Source organism: Sinocyclocheilus anshuiensis, unplaced genomic scaffold (assembly GCF_001515605.1).
Source record: "Sinocyclocheilus anshuiensis isolate Anshui unplaced genomic scaffold, SAMN03320099.WGS_v1.1 scaffold534, whole genome shotgun sequence".
Lineage (NCBI taxonomy): Eukaryota > Metazoa > Chordata > Actinopteri > Cypriniformes > Cyprinidae > Sinocyclocheilus > Sinocyclocheilus anshuiensis.
Window position 1 is genome coordinate 1,031,486 of NW_015547712.1, and position 16,486 is coordinate 1,047,971.

General features: G+C 33.2%; 1 protein-coding gene across 1 annotated transcript in view; it reads right to left on the reverse strand.

Annotated features, from left to right (window-relative positions):
* The window catches only part of LOC107704063 (sodium/potassium/calcium exchanger 4-like), a 35,841-nt gene that overhangs the window by 15,080 nt on the left and 4,275 nt on the right, over positions 1-16,486 (reverse strand). The window contains exons 2-3 of the mRNA XM_016506904.1: positions 12,392-12,505; positions 1,655-1,731 (exon numbers count right to left, since the gene is read on the reverse strand). Of these exons, the coding sequence (XP_016362390.1) occupies positions 1,655-1,731; positions 12,392-12,505 (191 nt within the window). The remainder of the gene's footprint in view (positions 1-1,654; positions 1,732-12,391; positions 12,506-16,486) is intronic.

Here is a 16,486-nt window from a genome sequence, read left to right on the forward strand (position 1 = left end):
GTTGGGTTAGTCCATATTTGACCCAAAGTTGGGTTGAAACAACCCAGCATTTTTTAGAGTGTACACAAAATAATGTTCTTTTTAGCAACATCATATGACCCCTTTAATACATATCACAATACTTTGCCTACTTGATTAAACACAGTACTTTAGATTTGTTGTTTTGCATTACAAGTTTAAATGTTATGTTTAAATATGCAAATGTGTATTATATAATTAAATATGCACTACTTTGCATACATTGCCAGAACAGAAATCTGAATATTAGATAAAGTCAGGTTCAAAACTCTTGTATCATTTTGTTTACAAATTAGAGTTATTGGTATTTATTGAGGGGATTTTGGATTTGTCTTTAAATAAATAAATCAGAAAATACTGTCAAAAGCCAGGAAAAAAAAACATTTTCACCATTTGTGACCCTGGACCACAAAACCAGTCTTAAGCCGCTGGGGTATATTTGTAGCAATAGCCAAAGAAACATTGTAAGGATCAAAATTAGTGATTTTTCTTTTATACCAAAAATCATTAGGATGTTAAGTAAAGATCATGTTCCATGAAGATATTTTGTAAATTTCCTACCGTAAATATATTAAAACTTAACTTTTTTGCACCCTCAGATTCCAGATTTTCAAATAGTTGTATTTCAGCCAAATATTGTCCTATTATAACAAACCATACATCAATGGAAAGCTTATTTATTCGGCTTTCATGTGATGTATACATTTCAATTTCGAAAAATTGACCCTTATGACTGTTTTTGTGGTCCAGGGTCTCATATTATTAGGTATAAAACATTACATAAATCAGATTAATCATACAGTATATAAGCAAATCCCTCTGGGGGGAAAAAAACTTCAGAATATAGATAATAATAAAACCAAAAGTTTGGTGTATGTAAAGATTTCTGGCTCATTTTGAGAAAACAGTCTTTAAAAATCTACACATGCAAATAGATACACTTTAATAAAATACACCTAAATGTGCATTTTGGATATTTTCTTTCCACTAGTCTGAAGAAAGACATGTTATGGAACCAAAATGACCAGTGTCTATAAATAAAAATGGTAAATAAGCCACAATAATAACTTATAAACAGCAAATGTGTCAATAAAACTTACTAACATCCGTTAGGGGTGATTTGCTGGTAAGCATTTTACAGACCATAAAAAAGCATCAATTCCCTTCATGAATAGTAAATTTACTGTAACAAACAGCATAAATTACTGTATAGTTAATCATTCCAGACGGATATTTCCGTGATAATTTCCAGCCACAGGGGGCACCAAAGGACAGAAATCCCACACACGGCATGTCGTGATTGTTTGTGTGAATGCATAATTCAGACCTGAGCCATGTGTGATGCAAACATTAGAGCATTAGAGTGGCGGCATTACATAACCACAGGAAGATTTTAATTGTGCTGCTCATAGCTGATGGAGTTAAATCACTGAAAACAGCAAAAAGATCAAATCACGCCGGGGAGCAGCAGTGAATGTGCATCATTACTGTGACCAAATTCTCTCCTTTATACCTTTACCAAACTTCTGTGCAAAAATAACCCGGATCAAATTTCCCTCAAACCTGCAGTGATGCAATTTTCTAAATGTACTTCGCTAATCTGAGGAAAGAGAGAGAGATAAATGGACTTCCTTACCGCTATGATATGCAGCAGCACACCACCGCTCTTCCGCTCAGCGTTGGTGAAAATATCATCTGGAAATTCACGGATGGCTGTAAAAAACACAAACACACATTTACAGTCATGCATTTTGCACTGTTTCGGATTAAAAACTGCAAAAGAATGGTCTTGTTTTCCATTACAAATATCTAAACACTTAAATCAAGATACATTTAAGCAAAATGACTCAAGATGTTAGGTTTTGTTTTTTGTAAAAGTTATCCAAATTAAGTGCCTTTTTTTTCTTAAAATTAGAAAAATGTAAATGTTCCTTGATTCAATAATGTTTAGATATTTGTACTAGAAAACACAATATAAATACTTTTTTGCAGTGTACAAATATCAGTTCATTCTTATATTAAGATACATTTACTTGAGAAGCAATACGACAAGATATTAAATCTTGTTTTCTGAAAAAAAAAAAAGATTGATTATTAAGTGAATTTATGCCTAAAACAAGACAAAATATTTGCTAATGGGGTCAGAAAAATAATCTTGTTTTCCCTTTGAATTAAGTTTAATTTTCTGACCCCACTGGCAGATTTTTTTCAATTCCCTTTGACACATCAGAGCTAATATCTTAAGTCATTTGTGTTACAGAGGAGGCTCCCGTACCGCCTCCTCTGCACCACCAGAGGGAACTGTCCCCAGAGTATTAGCAATCTCCCATTCGGACTCCATTTCCCATCATCCCTCTTACCTGGGACTGATTACACAATCACACCTGCATCTCATTTACACACACACATATTAAAATTACCAGTCAGACTGCTTGTTAATGACACTACAATTACCACTACCGCTCTATTAGATTCCGGATCGGCTGATAACTTTGTCTCATATGAATTCGCTCAGCACCACAAACTAAAACTTACCTCTTGTAACTCTCCCCTGGCAGTGGAGGCGCTAGACGGACGGCCCCTTGGAGAGGGGAGGATTTTAATGCTTCTTAAATAAATGTATCTTGGTTTAAGGATGTTTAGACATATGCCTGTTTAACGTAAAGCCAGACTGATAACGTCGGTCACAAATCTGAAACCTTTACATGATCAAAATACATGACATAAACTTAAAAAAAAAACAGACATTCTGATATAGAATTTTCATAACCATCATCAATCATCCAAAACAGAAAGCAAGAGTGTAAACCAGCACATAACAGCTTGAGGAATGAAAAGTGATGATACACGAGGAACAAACCAACACAAATGGCAGATTAAAGTACAACAGATTGATGGATAAACCGAGCAAACAGAACAAATCACACAAACTGATCTGCTTCTGATGCGTCTGTGTCAATATCATGTAACATGAATACTATATCCTGTGTTTTCAATATGTATTTTCAGTTATTGTACTTTACTTTATATTATTATAGCTCTATAAAACATGACAGGATGAGCCAGATGTCTGTTACAGCCACTGTCATTTATTTTCTTATTTTGATTTATCTGATATCAAAGTAAAACAATAAGCTACAAGAAGTGCAATCCATTAGAACAATAAATAATAAAATGTATTAATTTATATTTGGTATAATCATCTACTATACATGCAATTATACTGTGCTACAACTACTATATATCTACAGTATAATCATCTCTTAATACAAGAAAAGCTCATTTGCATAATATATTAAGACATAAGAGATCTTAGGCATAAATGTAACAAAACTATGTTGTTTCCACCATGGGCAAAAAAGGTCATTGTAATTTTTTATCCCATAATTCTGCATTTATATCTCGCAATTCTGACTTTTTATTTCAGAATTGAGAGATATAAACTCAGAATTGCAAGATGTAAATGCAAAATTATGAGATTTAAAGACAATTGTGAGCTATAAACTCGCAACAGCAAGAAAAAGTCAGAATTGTGAAATAAAGTCGCAATTACCTTTTTTATTTCATGTCAGAAACAAAAAAAAAACAGACTTGCGAGAAAGTGAGTCAGAATTTTGAGTTTATACCACAATTTTCGAGAAAAAAGTCTGAATTAAGTATAATGTAGAAACTTTTAAAGCTGCTTTGCAACAATTTGTATCGTGAAAAGCGCTATACAAATAAACTTGAATTGAATTGTGAGACAAAAAGACACATTTCTTATTTTTTTATTCCATGGCAGAAATGTGCTTCCATTCAAAAGAGAGATTTTTAGGTTTAAAACAAGAAAAATAAATAAAATAATAATAATAATGTAATTCAAGATATATTCTCTGAAAAGTCCCAAGTTCTTGTTTTAAGAATGTTGAAAACAAGAGAAAAAGCATCAATAGAATGCGTGTTGTACTATAGTATCAGCATCCATTTAATCAGAAAAAAAGTTTTAGAAAGAGAATTTCACATGCTCCACATTTCAAAACAACATATCTGGTCCACGTCTTTTATCTAACAAACCCAGAAGTGGGGGAATTAATAACTTATTCATGAATAAGTTGCTGATGCATAAACAGAAGAGAGATTTCTAGCTCACAGCTAGAAGGACTGGAGACATAGAAATACCATCAAATATGACTAAACTCAGTGTTGAGATAGAAAAATGGGCTGGAAAATTGAGAATTCAGGATGTTTAGAGCGGTTTGAAATGCCACTTTTGACGGCATGAGTTGTCTATCTGCTGTGTGTTCACTTGACATTCTTTGTTCTCCGATGTTTTCCACACAGATCATTGATATCTGAAAAACAACTGAACTTCCAGAACCGAGTCGTTCAGTCTGAGCTGAGTTCAGTCTTGTTTGTGTAAACTCAATATACTGTATCGTGTACACTGCCTGCTGTTATTAAAAATAGCATGTGAAACAATGCAACAACCTCACTATGTTGCATGTGTAATTCAGCAAACACCGTCCAGTTGTCATTTTGATTATTTTTCAATCATATGTTATGTAAGATGTCTTAACACAAATGGCGTGCACCTACCATTCTCAGTGACAACTGAACAAACGTTTTTTCAAACATCTTTTGACTCAGATTGCTGACTTAAATGTTTATATTTGTAAACTGTACAGTTGTTATTGCAATGCTATTGCATCGTATTGCGATAAAAAAATACAGTATATACACTGCACAGTATGCAGTATGCTTATTCAGTGCTGAACAGCATATTTACACATTTTGGCAAAGTTGTTTGCATTGCATTCAAAGTATTTGTTTTGTCAGTTAATGCATTCCTTGGGAATCGAACCCATGACCTTAATGTTGTTAGTGTAATATATTTTATGAGCTACAGGAATAACAACACTGAGATGTGCAGTTTAAAATAAAATATAAAATAAAATAAAATAAAATAAAACAAAAAGTAAATTAAAAAAAACACAAACTGATCTGCTTCTGTCTCAATATCTTGTAAAATAATATTATATTTTGTATTTTCAATATGTATTTCATAAAAAAGAATAGCTCTTAAAACTTGACTGAATGAGCCAGATGTTTGTTTGAAGCCACTGTAATAAAAAATTATAATATATAATTTAGAGTTGATATTGCTTCAAGGTCAAGTTGAGTCTATTGCATTGTGGAATACAGTATTTTTCACAGTTTGCTCTGATTGTGTACTGCATATTCTAGCCAATATTGTATATCATTCTGGTATTCTATGCATACAGAACATTCACATATTGTGCACACCATACATACTGCAAAAAGTACTATGATCGCCTCTCAGATAATCCCCATGCAGCAGGACGTCATTAGAAATGCCAGAACATGCAAAAGCAGCCTGTCCCTCACCATGAGTCAACACTGTCTCTCCTCAGCCGCCTCTAAGAATAGCAGCATATAGATTAAACTCCTGGACAGGTGAAGGTGACTTTTATGCTCCATTTCAGGCAATGGATTCGTTAAGCAGCCGCTCATCATGTGTGCTCTTAGTTTTGCAGGGAACACATCAATATTCCTCGTCTGAAAACACGAGCAAGGACGGCGAAGGAATGCAATGATTAGAGCTTCATCTTAAACGATCAATAAATCATCTGTCTGTCTGCTTTCACACTGACGATTTACATGCACCTTTATAAGCAGTGCTGTTAAACCGGAGCTCATGGAAACTGAACACTGTGATTATGTTAATGTGATTAAACTCGTAATTAGAGTAACAATAATCACAGCGAAATCCAGACAGTATGAAACATGACGGAACAGAAACAGAACAGCTTTACATAACGAGGCATTGTGTTTTTTATATTTTCAATAAAACAAAGGACACCAAGTGCACTAGAACCAGTGCATATTTACCATTTAAAACAAGCAAATAAAAGCAGCTTTATGGTAGCATACTACCATATTATTCTTACTGTTTCTGCTGTATGTAATGCATAAAAACTACCATTCATACCATTTTTTTATTTTTTTGAAAGAAGCCTCTTATGCTCACAGTGATCATTAAACTCTTTAATTAATGCTTTAACATTAATGCTTTAAACTCTTTTGAATGTTTAAATTGGCAAGGCCTAAAAACAAGTGCAAATGATAAGCTTTCGTGACGATGAGCGTCTTTTTAGGCTGGCCTCAGCCAGTTGGTTGAGATCGCCGGGGGGCCCCCCCTCAGCCGTGGGCCCCTATAATCGTCACCACCTTTCACCCCACTAGTGACGGCCCTGTGTACACTATACATATTTTATGCAAGAATAGTTAAACATTGCATATATGCAATTTCCCATAATCAGTGAAGTGCATATTTTGTGTGCAATAGTTGCAGTATGTGAACTGGAACAGAACTGATCCAGTTTCCCTAAACATGTTTGTGTTTCCGCGCATTGCTTCATGAGAACGTCAGTCGTGTGTGTGAGTGAACATGTCATGCTCTCCTGAGACACACACTCATCTGTGCTCATCATGAATTATATCACAACAGGTCAGTGTGGAGACTCACTGCTCCATTGTGTCGTGGTTAACGTTCCTCCCTCGTACACAGACGTTTGGGCTCATCGCATTTCTCCAGCTACCGATCATCACAGGCAATTAGCTAAGCATGACTCTCCCGTCTGAGTATGCCGGGAAGATCGCTTGTGAAGATAAGTGTCCTACATTGTAATACGTAGTACGAGAGCCAAAGATGTCAAGATTATCAGTGAGGAAGGTGGAACATGCACTTAAATCATTAGATATGAACGGACGGATGATCAATAGCATGACCTTGGAGGTTTCCTCCAATGATTAGTGGTTAGGGACATTTCAGTGTCTGTGACCAGTGTTAAAGCTTGCTGTGTAACTCATCGACGGGTTTATAAGTGAAAGTCATAAGTCTGATTTCTATGGAAGCCTGTTTCCCTCACGGAATAAGAAATAATGGTAATTGTGACTTTTTATCTCACAATTCTGACTGTCTCTCTCCCAATTCCAAGTTTACATTTCACAATTCAGATATTCTGAGTTTATATCTAAATTCTGAGTTTATATCTCGCAATTCTGAGTTTATTGCTCGCATTTCTGTTTATTTCTTGCAATTCTGTGTTTATATCTCGCAATTCTGCATTATATCTCGCAATTCTGAGTTTGTCTCTCGCAATTCTGCATTTATGTCGCATTCGCAATTGCGAAAAAAAGACAAAAAAAAGTTTTTATTTAGCAATTCTAAGTTTACATACTGCAATTCTGCATTATTTCTTGAAATTACGCATTCTGCGTTTATATAATCGCAATTCTACGTTTTTATTTTGCAATTCTTATATCAATTCTGTGTTAATATTTCACAATTATGAGTTTATACATCGCAATTCTGAATTAATCTCCCAATTGTGTGTTTATATGTCACAATTCTGAGTTTATATAACAGAATTCTGCGTTATTTCTCACAACTCTGACTTTTTTCTCTGAATTCTGAGTTTATAGCTAACATATTTTTGTGCTTCCATCACAAAACAAGAAATAAAAAGGGTATACTGCAACATTTTATCTCACAATACTGACTTTTCTCTCACAAGTTTACAAGATAAGTGTCCTACACATTGTAATACACGGAATGCTGAACAAGAGCCAATTCAGACTTTTAATCTCAGAATAGCAAGTTTATATCACAATTCTGTGTTTAAACAGAAAAAAAGCAGTTTTTTTTTTATCTCTTAGTGAAAACAAGCTTCTGTAGATCGCTTCTTTTCAAAAGCGTGCTGATTTGAAGAATCATTCATGACAGACGAGTTACACACTGAAGTTTCACCGCTGAAGTTGAGTTGGACGAATATTGCATGTTGTCATGTTACAATATAATGCAATTAACCTTTAATACTCTTTAAAATGTATTTGCATGTTGCGTAAGAGAGATCAGTAGATGGGACATCTGTTACAGACGCACGTGTGGACAGACACAAGCTCTTTACAAAATCAAAAGGCTTACATCTGGACAGATAATAGACTGATTTCATAATGCTGGATGCTTATCAAATGTGCTTACAAAACAACTGGAGCACAACAAGAACACACTTTTTACCTATGTGCGGATAAACGTTCCGCGTGCATACACAAGGGGCAAAAGTCGAACGTTTTTCTTTCTAATATTTTTTTTTAAATTCTGAATCCATAATTTTAATTACCTGAATAATATTAGACATTAAAAACAATCTAAAAAAAATAAAGTTTTTAAATATCCAATATAATTCATCATTTTAAATTTAATCAAAAATATTAATTGTTGTTGTTATGTTCCTATTAGACATAATTGACAATCAAAAAAAGAAGGAAGTTTTTTTTTTTTTTCACACACACACACAGGTTTGTTTTTGTGAATTGTGGGGACTCTAGGCGTAATGGTTTTTATACTGTACAAACTGTATTTTCTATTGCCCTACACCAACCCTACATCTAACCCTACCCCTCACGGGAAACTTTCTGCATTTTTAGATTTTCAAAAAAACTCATTCTGAATGATTTATAAGCCTTTTGAAAAATGGGGACACTCAAAATGTCCTCATAAATCACCTTCTCGTTGTAATACCTATGTCAAACCCATGTCATTATACAAATTTGTGTCCTCATAAATCACAAACACAGAGACACACACATATATATATATCATATAATATATAACTTGTGTGTAAATATAATGTGTAGATATATGACTTAAAATATTTTACTATTACATTATTAATACATTCTCATAATTATAATCCATAATTTTAATTTTCTTGAATCATATTAGACCTCTTTACCTATTGACAAAACTGATGTCTTTATAGACAACCTAAAGAGCAGCAGCAAGGTTTTAAATATATTTACAATTCATATGCTGTATGTGACCCTGGAGCACAAAAGCAGTCTTATGTCGCTGGGGTATATTTGAAGCAATAGCCAAAAATACATTGTATGGGTCAAAATTATTGATTTTTCTTTTATGCCAAAAATCATTAGGATATTAAGTAAAGATCACGTTCCATAAAGATATTTTGTAAATTTCCTACTTTAAATATATTAAAACTTAATTTGGACAACTTTAAAGATGATTTTCTCAATATTTGGATTTTTTTGCTCCCTCGGATTCCAGATTTTCAAATCGTTGTATCTCGGCCAGTTTGCCATGATACACATTGATACTGGTTGTAAAATCAATTGATAGTGATGCAACATTTTAAAAGGGGGAAATGAAATATGATGGAAGTTTATTATGTAAGAAGAAAGTGTGTGTGAAGTGATACAACATTTGAGCTGCGTAATAAGTCTTTATTTGTCCTGTATGCAGAAAGTCTGTGTATATTGGGTGTTCTGAAATGATGTAATTTCTCTGTGGGGGATGTTCGCTCTGGGTTATGTAAGTCTGGGCTCTGGATGCTCGACACATTTAACAAGCTGCTTTTTGGCTAAAAAAGTTGGTATGATAGAAAAAGAAAAGGCTGTTTTGGCACGTTTGGCAGTGCTGAAGCAGGACAGAGGCGGGATGAGTGTTTCTGTTTCGAGTCCTCATGCGAGAAGCCGTGAGTCAGCATCACAAAATCTCCAGTCATCAATCTGAGCTCAGCATCCACCAGCCGTGTGTCCTTTAACCCCCACAGATCGGATGTCCTGCCACAGTCATTTCAGCCTGCTCACAGATTATGTGCATTTATGTCTTATTTCTACTAGGGATGGGTCTGGAAGAGTCCATTAGTGAGTTTAGCTGATAAATTTGGGGATTAATTTAGAGACAAAACTTCTTGGAAGAGGCTTTTAGTGTGCTGACAGTGTTATATGTTGAAAATATCTCTAATTTATACTTATTTAAATTTTATACTAATGTATACTTATATCAACTTACACTTTCAAGTGTGCAGAGGCTGAATTTATAAATATCGTTTTTACCATTTTATCATTCAAATAATATTTTTTCATATATTTTTTGTAAAATATTATGTATATTATGATGTATATTTAAAAATATTATTTATATATTATATATTACCATTTATTACAGATATTATATGAATTATATTGCATATATTGTAATTTTATTACATATCTTATATTTTAAATACAACTTTAAATACAATTAATTATAATATTAGCATATTCACATTCAGTTACATCTGAAATTGGTTGTTTGTTTTGTGTTTAAATGCATTATACTTTTTATAGGTATAATAATTAATAGATACATTTTGTAATGTATTATAACTGTGGTTACAATTATTAAGGAGATCATATAATGATGCATTTTAAGATGTATTACAAAGCATAATTAATGCATTAAAATACTTTTATTTTTATAATCTATATATTTTACGTGAAGTGTTAGTCATAGTTTTCCTCATCCATGTTTCTCATTCTAGTTCTAGTTCTGAAGATTTGTACATTTGTAAACCCTGGATTAATATCATATTTGCATGTTTGCTTAAGGTTAATAACTTGGATTGAACAACTACAGCACACAACCTGCTTTTCACGCAATTCACTATTCGCCAAGAGTTTGATTGACAGGCGATCTGACTAATCACAACGCTGTACAACGCAAACAAACCAGACAGGATCTGAATAATGTCGGTGGATTTGAGCTTGAAAAAGACAACTTTCCGCAGTTGAAACAACACACTTTCTGGTGTTGTTCATGTTTATTTGGTGCTGTAACTAGTAGTAAAGAAGACAAAAAGATCGGTTCACATGCTGCTTGAACTGAGGCGCTACAGTGATCTGTCACGACATATTAAAGAGCCACAAAACAGTATTTATTGTTTGAATTCCTTAAAAAATGACAAAATTTGAAGGCTGAACATTTGTTTCATACCAAACGTTACTTGCTGTTACTTAAATCCTCTAATAATAAGTTAGCTTTTATTCGTTTTCACTGTTTCTCTCAGACACTAAAACTAAACACGTGAGTTTCTGTGAGTGTACTAAGCTCATGAATATTTAATGAGGCAATGTTGTTTAATTTATGATTGGTTACATTCTAGCACTGCAATGTTTCATACTGTAGATTTGGAGATGAGCTTCCAAACTCTTTATAACTGGTTAAAAGCAGCGCTAAGCACCTTTCAAAATAACAGTTGTGAAACATTCACGCTAAATCCGTGATTAGGCATAATGTAAAAGGATTTTTTAGCTTTACATTTGTGTCATTCTGACTTGCTGTAATTCTTGTATTATATGAATAATTTCTAGATTATTTGTGAATTAAGCTGAGTCATTCTCGTATGATGTCAAGTCTTTCTCTTTCTCTCTCTCATCTGCTCCATTACTTCATTATTCAGTTCATTACACACTTGAGCCGTTTGATTTCTCTGCACTGGCCTCTTCTGCTGATGACACTCAAAGTTCACTGCACACACACACACACACACACACACGCACACAGACACACACACACGCGACTTCAGACCAGGGTCACATTTATAATATAAGATAAAAAATATTTTTATTATAAATATTTTCACATATTAAATGTAAATTTTAAATGATTCTGTGATTCTTTTGCAATTTACCACTGTCAAATTAGATTTATTTTACTTTATATTTTATATATAAAAATATTTTTTATCTTATATTATATATTATTAATATATATATATTTTTTAAAGAGTTTTGCAACTTCTAAATCTACTTTTTTTTAGGAGATTATTGTTCCTTGATCATTGTAATTTTATCTTTGTGATCATTGTAATTTTTTTCTTTCCAATGTATATTCTATCATATTAAGATACCGTGGTATTTACAAGGTACCTCAGCGATCATCATGGTCTGATCATGCTAGTTTCATTGTGCTGAGGTGTTTTTATGGCTGAAACGACACGCCGGATCTTGCTACAAATATACCCCAGCGACTTCAGACCAGGGTCACATTTATAATATAAGATAAAAAATATTTTTATTATAAATATTTTCACATATTAAATGTAAATTTTAAATGATTCTGTGATTCTTTTGCAATTTACCACTGTCAAATTAGATTTATTTTACTTTATATTTTATATATAAAAATATTTTTTATCTTATATTATATATTATTAATATATATATTTTTTTTAAAGAGTTTTGCAACTTCTAAATCTACTTTTTTTAGGAGATTATTGTTCCTTGATCATTGTAATTTTATCTTTGTGATCATTGTAATTTTTTTCTTTCCAATGTATATTCTATCATATTAAGATACTGTGGTATTTACAAGGTACCTCAGCGATCATCATGGTCTGATCATGCTAGTTTCATTGTGCTGAGGTGTTTTTATGGCTGAAACGTCACGCCGGATCATTTGTTTTTGCATGAGATGCACAGAGCGTGAGCTGCTTTGTAAAGGCATGTGTCGAGATGCTCATCTCACCTGGCTCTGTGCAGTTCTTCTCCTCCGTCACATTATCAGCTGTGGAGGACATCAGCCGTCGACCCCAGTGATCATGTGATTCCATATCAGACTCCTCCACAATCATACCATGACCTGCAAAAACAAAACACTCGTCAAATCACCACACAATAAATAAGAGAGTCATGCAGGGTTTGGAACATCATGATGGTGAGTAAATGATGACAGAATTATCATTTGTGGGTGAACTATCCCTTTAAATAGCTCATTTTAGGCTATATTTCTCGAAGATAAGATATTATAAACTTTACAATTATTCAAATGCACAATGACTTTTATCTTATATCTTGGGGTTGCACAGTAACAATAAGCAACAATATGTATGATTATGATATTGAGTACTAGTCTAGGAACTACTTCAATATTTTGGGAATTCCTTGAGGATATTTTGATGTGGTAATAAATATTGTAATTTAATATCTTAAAATGAATATTTTTAGATGCATTAAAATTAAATATTATTCATGTTCATTTGAATATTAACCATACATTATTGTTGAATTATATCATTGCAAATAATTTTTTCAATCAATATCCTAAATTAATACTTGTGCATGCATTAACATTAAATATTATTAATATTATTTTAAATATAAAAAATACAGCATAAATAAATATTAATATTAATATTAATAATTTAAATTATTGCAACTAAAATATTAAATTAATATCTTAAAATTAATACATTTACATGTAACATTTAAAGTTGTTTATATTATACATGGCCTTCACTTTACATTAAATATTAACCATATTAAATACAAATATTGCTAAATTAAATCATTGCAACTAATTTATTAAATTAATATCTTAGGCACTTGTACATATATTAACATTAAATATAATTAATAGTATTTTAAATATAAAGCATAAATACATTTTATTATATGCAACTAAATTATTACATTAATGTCTTAAAATTAATACTTGTACATGTATTAACATTAAACATGGAGCTAATATAAACCATAAATAAATAGTAAATATGAATAAATATTAATCATAAATATTAATACATTAATTAAATAGATTACATGTAGAATTAATTATTAAATTAAATGGTTAAAATTCATCAAATCTTTACATGTATTATTACCATTAAATATTAGTCATATTTAAATATTAACCATAAATCAATATAAACATTAAATATTATTTCTACTACCGTCAGCATACAATTAAACACGAATTAATTCAGCACTCAAACTACTTTATCCACTATACAAGCCTAGAGCAGTTGAATCTCATTAGCATCAAAAAAAGAAAAGGTAGAGCAATAAAGCAGACAACTTGATTCTTTAATGTGCTCAGCTTTAACACAAATGAATCATTTTGTTTTCTGGAGGCCAGCAGCATTTGCTCCACAGCAGGTATTTGCTTCGATCACAGCAAACTCTGACGAGACTCTCACAGAGCAGCTGAGCAGCTCCAGGACAGAGACGCTTCTCAAAGAGCTTCACAACAAACATGTCAAGAACAAGTGTTTGGGAAATTAGACTGAGACCAAACTGAAAAGACTTTTTAGTCAAGTCTAAGTCTCTAATTAAGAAAACCTGGGGAAAAGAATATAATTAACGTATAAAATGTGTAAAAGCAGGGAGAGAGGAGAGTGACAGTATTGCATTTCTTTCCTCCTGGAGCTACAGAAGAAGAGGAGGAAAACAGGATTTGCCTGATTAGAAAGAGAGGGTTGAATATATTCCCTCCGTCTTTGATCTTTCTTTCCTCAGCCATTATGAGAAAAGCAATGAGTCTGACACAAACACATGCTTTTAAGTTACTGCCATGAACAGACGTTTCTGACTGAGAGATAACAGATTTACTATTGTCTGCACGCTATCAGTAATCTTTTAAGCTCCTTGTTTTTATTGTAATTAATGTCTTTGTGTTCGATTACGTCTGAGTTTGAGCTCTGTGTGTGAACGACATCTAGAAGATCAGACTTTTGACTAGACATTACTTGCATATCTACAGAGATTCGAGGAGTTCTGCGTGCACATTCAGACAATTTCTATTAATTTTTAACCAGATTTGGAAGGCTGCTATAAAAGACTTGGATGAATAAATCTTGCATGAAATCTGAACACTTGTGCATCTGTGAACAAATAACACGAGTAAGACCAGCCCAGAACATGCTGTGTGACGCAGTGTTACTTTAGAAATGATATTATCAGTAAGTCATGGCAACTTTTACATTAGTTTAACTCATCAAAATAAGTTGAATTTCAACTCTTTTTTTATGTCATATGAATTTCAACTTGTTTTTTACATTAATGTCAAGTCATTTAAGTTGAAATAACTTGTACAACCAAGCTGATTATACACTCTAAAAATTGCTGGGTTCTTTTTGTTTAACCCAAATGCTGGGTTCAGCCTGTTGGGTCATTTTATTGGGTTATTTTAAATATTTTTACACGGGTGCTGGATTAGTTTATTTTATGTCATATGAATTTCAACTTGTTTTTTACATTAATGTCAAGTAATTTAAGTTGAAATAACGTGTACAACCAAGCTGATTATACACTCTAAAAATTGCTGGGTTATTTTTGTTTAACCCAAATGCTGGGTTCAGCCTGTTGGGTCATTTTATTGGGTTATTTTAAATATTTTTACACGGGTGCTGGATTAGTCTTATGCACACCCCTTCAAGTGAAGTGTTACCGTTTATTTTAACCCAAATGCTGGGTTCAACTTGTTGGGTCACTTTATTGGGTTGTTTTTAATATTTTTACACAGGTGCTGGGTTAGTTTATTTTAACCCAAATACTGGGTTCAACCTGTTGGGTCATTTTATTTTGTTGTTTTTAATATTTTTACACAGGTGCTGGGTTAGTTTATTTTAACCCAAATGCTGGGTTCAACTTGTTGGGTCATTTTATTGGGTTGTTTTTAATATTTTTACACAGGTGCTGGGTTAGTTTATTTTAACCCAAATGCTGGGTTCAACTTGTTGGGTCATTTTATTGGGTTGTTTTTAATATTTTTACACAGGTGCTGGGTTAGTTTATTTTAACCCAAATGCTGGGTTCAACTTGTTGGGTCATTTTATTGGGAAATAAAGGTTTGTATAGGTTTTATTTCATTTATAAAGTCTTTACGGTGCTGTAAATTGTATTATTTTATGCAATGCAACATAAGGATGAGATGTCAGTCAGCTGCGTCAGCAGGGGTCACTTCGCATGATGGACATGCCTTTTGCCTTGAATAACATAAATGGATTTTATTCATTAGCTGTGCATTGTAACTAACAATGTTTTATACTTTAAATAATTGTGTAGGTAGTAAAACCACACAAACGGGGCAAAAATGCGTTTTAAGTTTAGAAACATTTTGAGTCTCCCCCTCCTTTGCCTCACAGTGCTTTGGTCCAAATGCCTGCTTTCCTCTTTTACATCACCTACACACACACAAGTCCGGTGTTTTGTAACTAAGCTGCTGGGTCAATTTTAGCGCTGGGTTATTTTTTTGTACCCAACCGCTGGGTTGACCCTGCCTCCTACGAAACAACCCAGCTTCTGAGTTACAGTCAGAGCACGGGCTTTTTGAGTCCTCTGCAGTTCTCAGCGCCACCGCCGCCGATTTGGTGCACTTCTAAAGCAAAATAAAGGTTTGTATAGGTTTTATTTCATTTATAAAGTCTTTACGGTGCTGTAAATTGTATTATTTTATGCAATGCAACATAAGGATGAGATGTCAGTCAGCTGCGTCAGCAGGGGTCACTTCGCATGATGGACATGCAACCCGCCCAATTGCTACTCAAAACTAACCCAAACTATCCGCGTTTCGAGGGGGTGCCCTGGTAAAAATCGCGTTCCGGGTGCTAAAATACACATTATTGGGGTCGCTTCAACCCACGGACATGAAAAACAACCCATAAATGGATTTTATTCATTATAATACTGAGATTAATTTAATTTGATGTTAAAATATGTTCTCTAATGTCAGTACTGTTTGTTTATGGGCAGGTTTTGGAGTCAGTCACGGCATCTTTCAGCCATAAGCGGAAATCCCGGGGGGGTCGGGGGGGGGGGGAAGGGACCCCCTAAAAATATGATA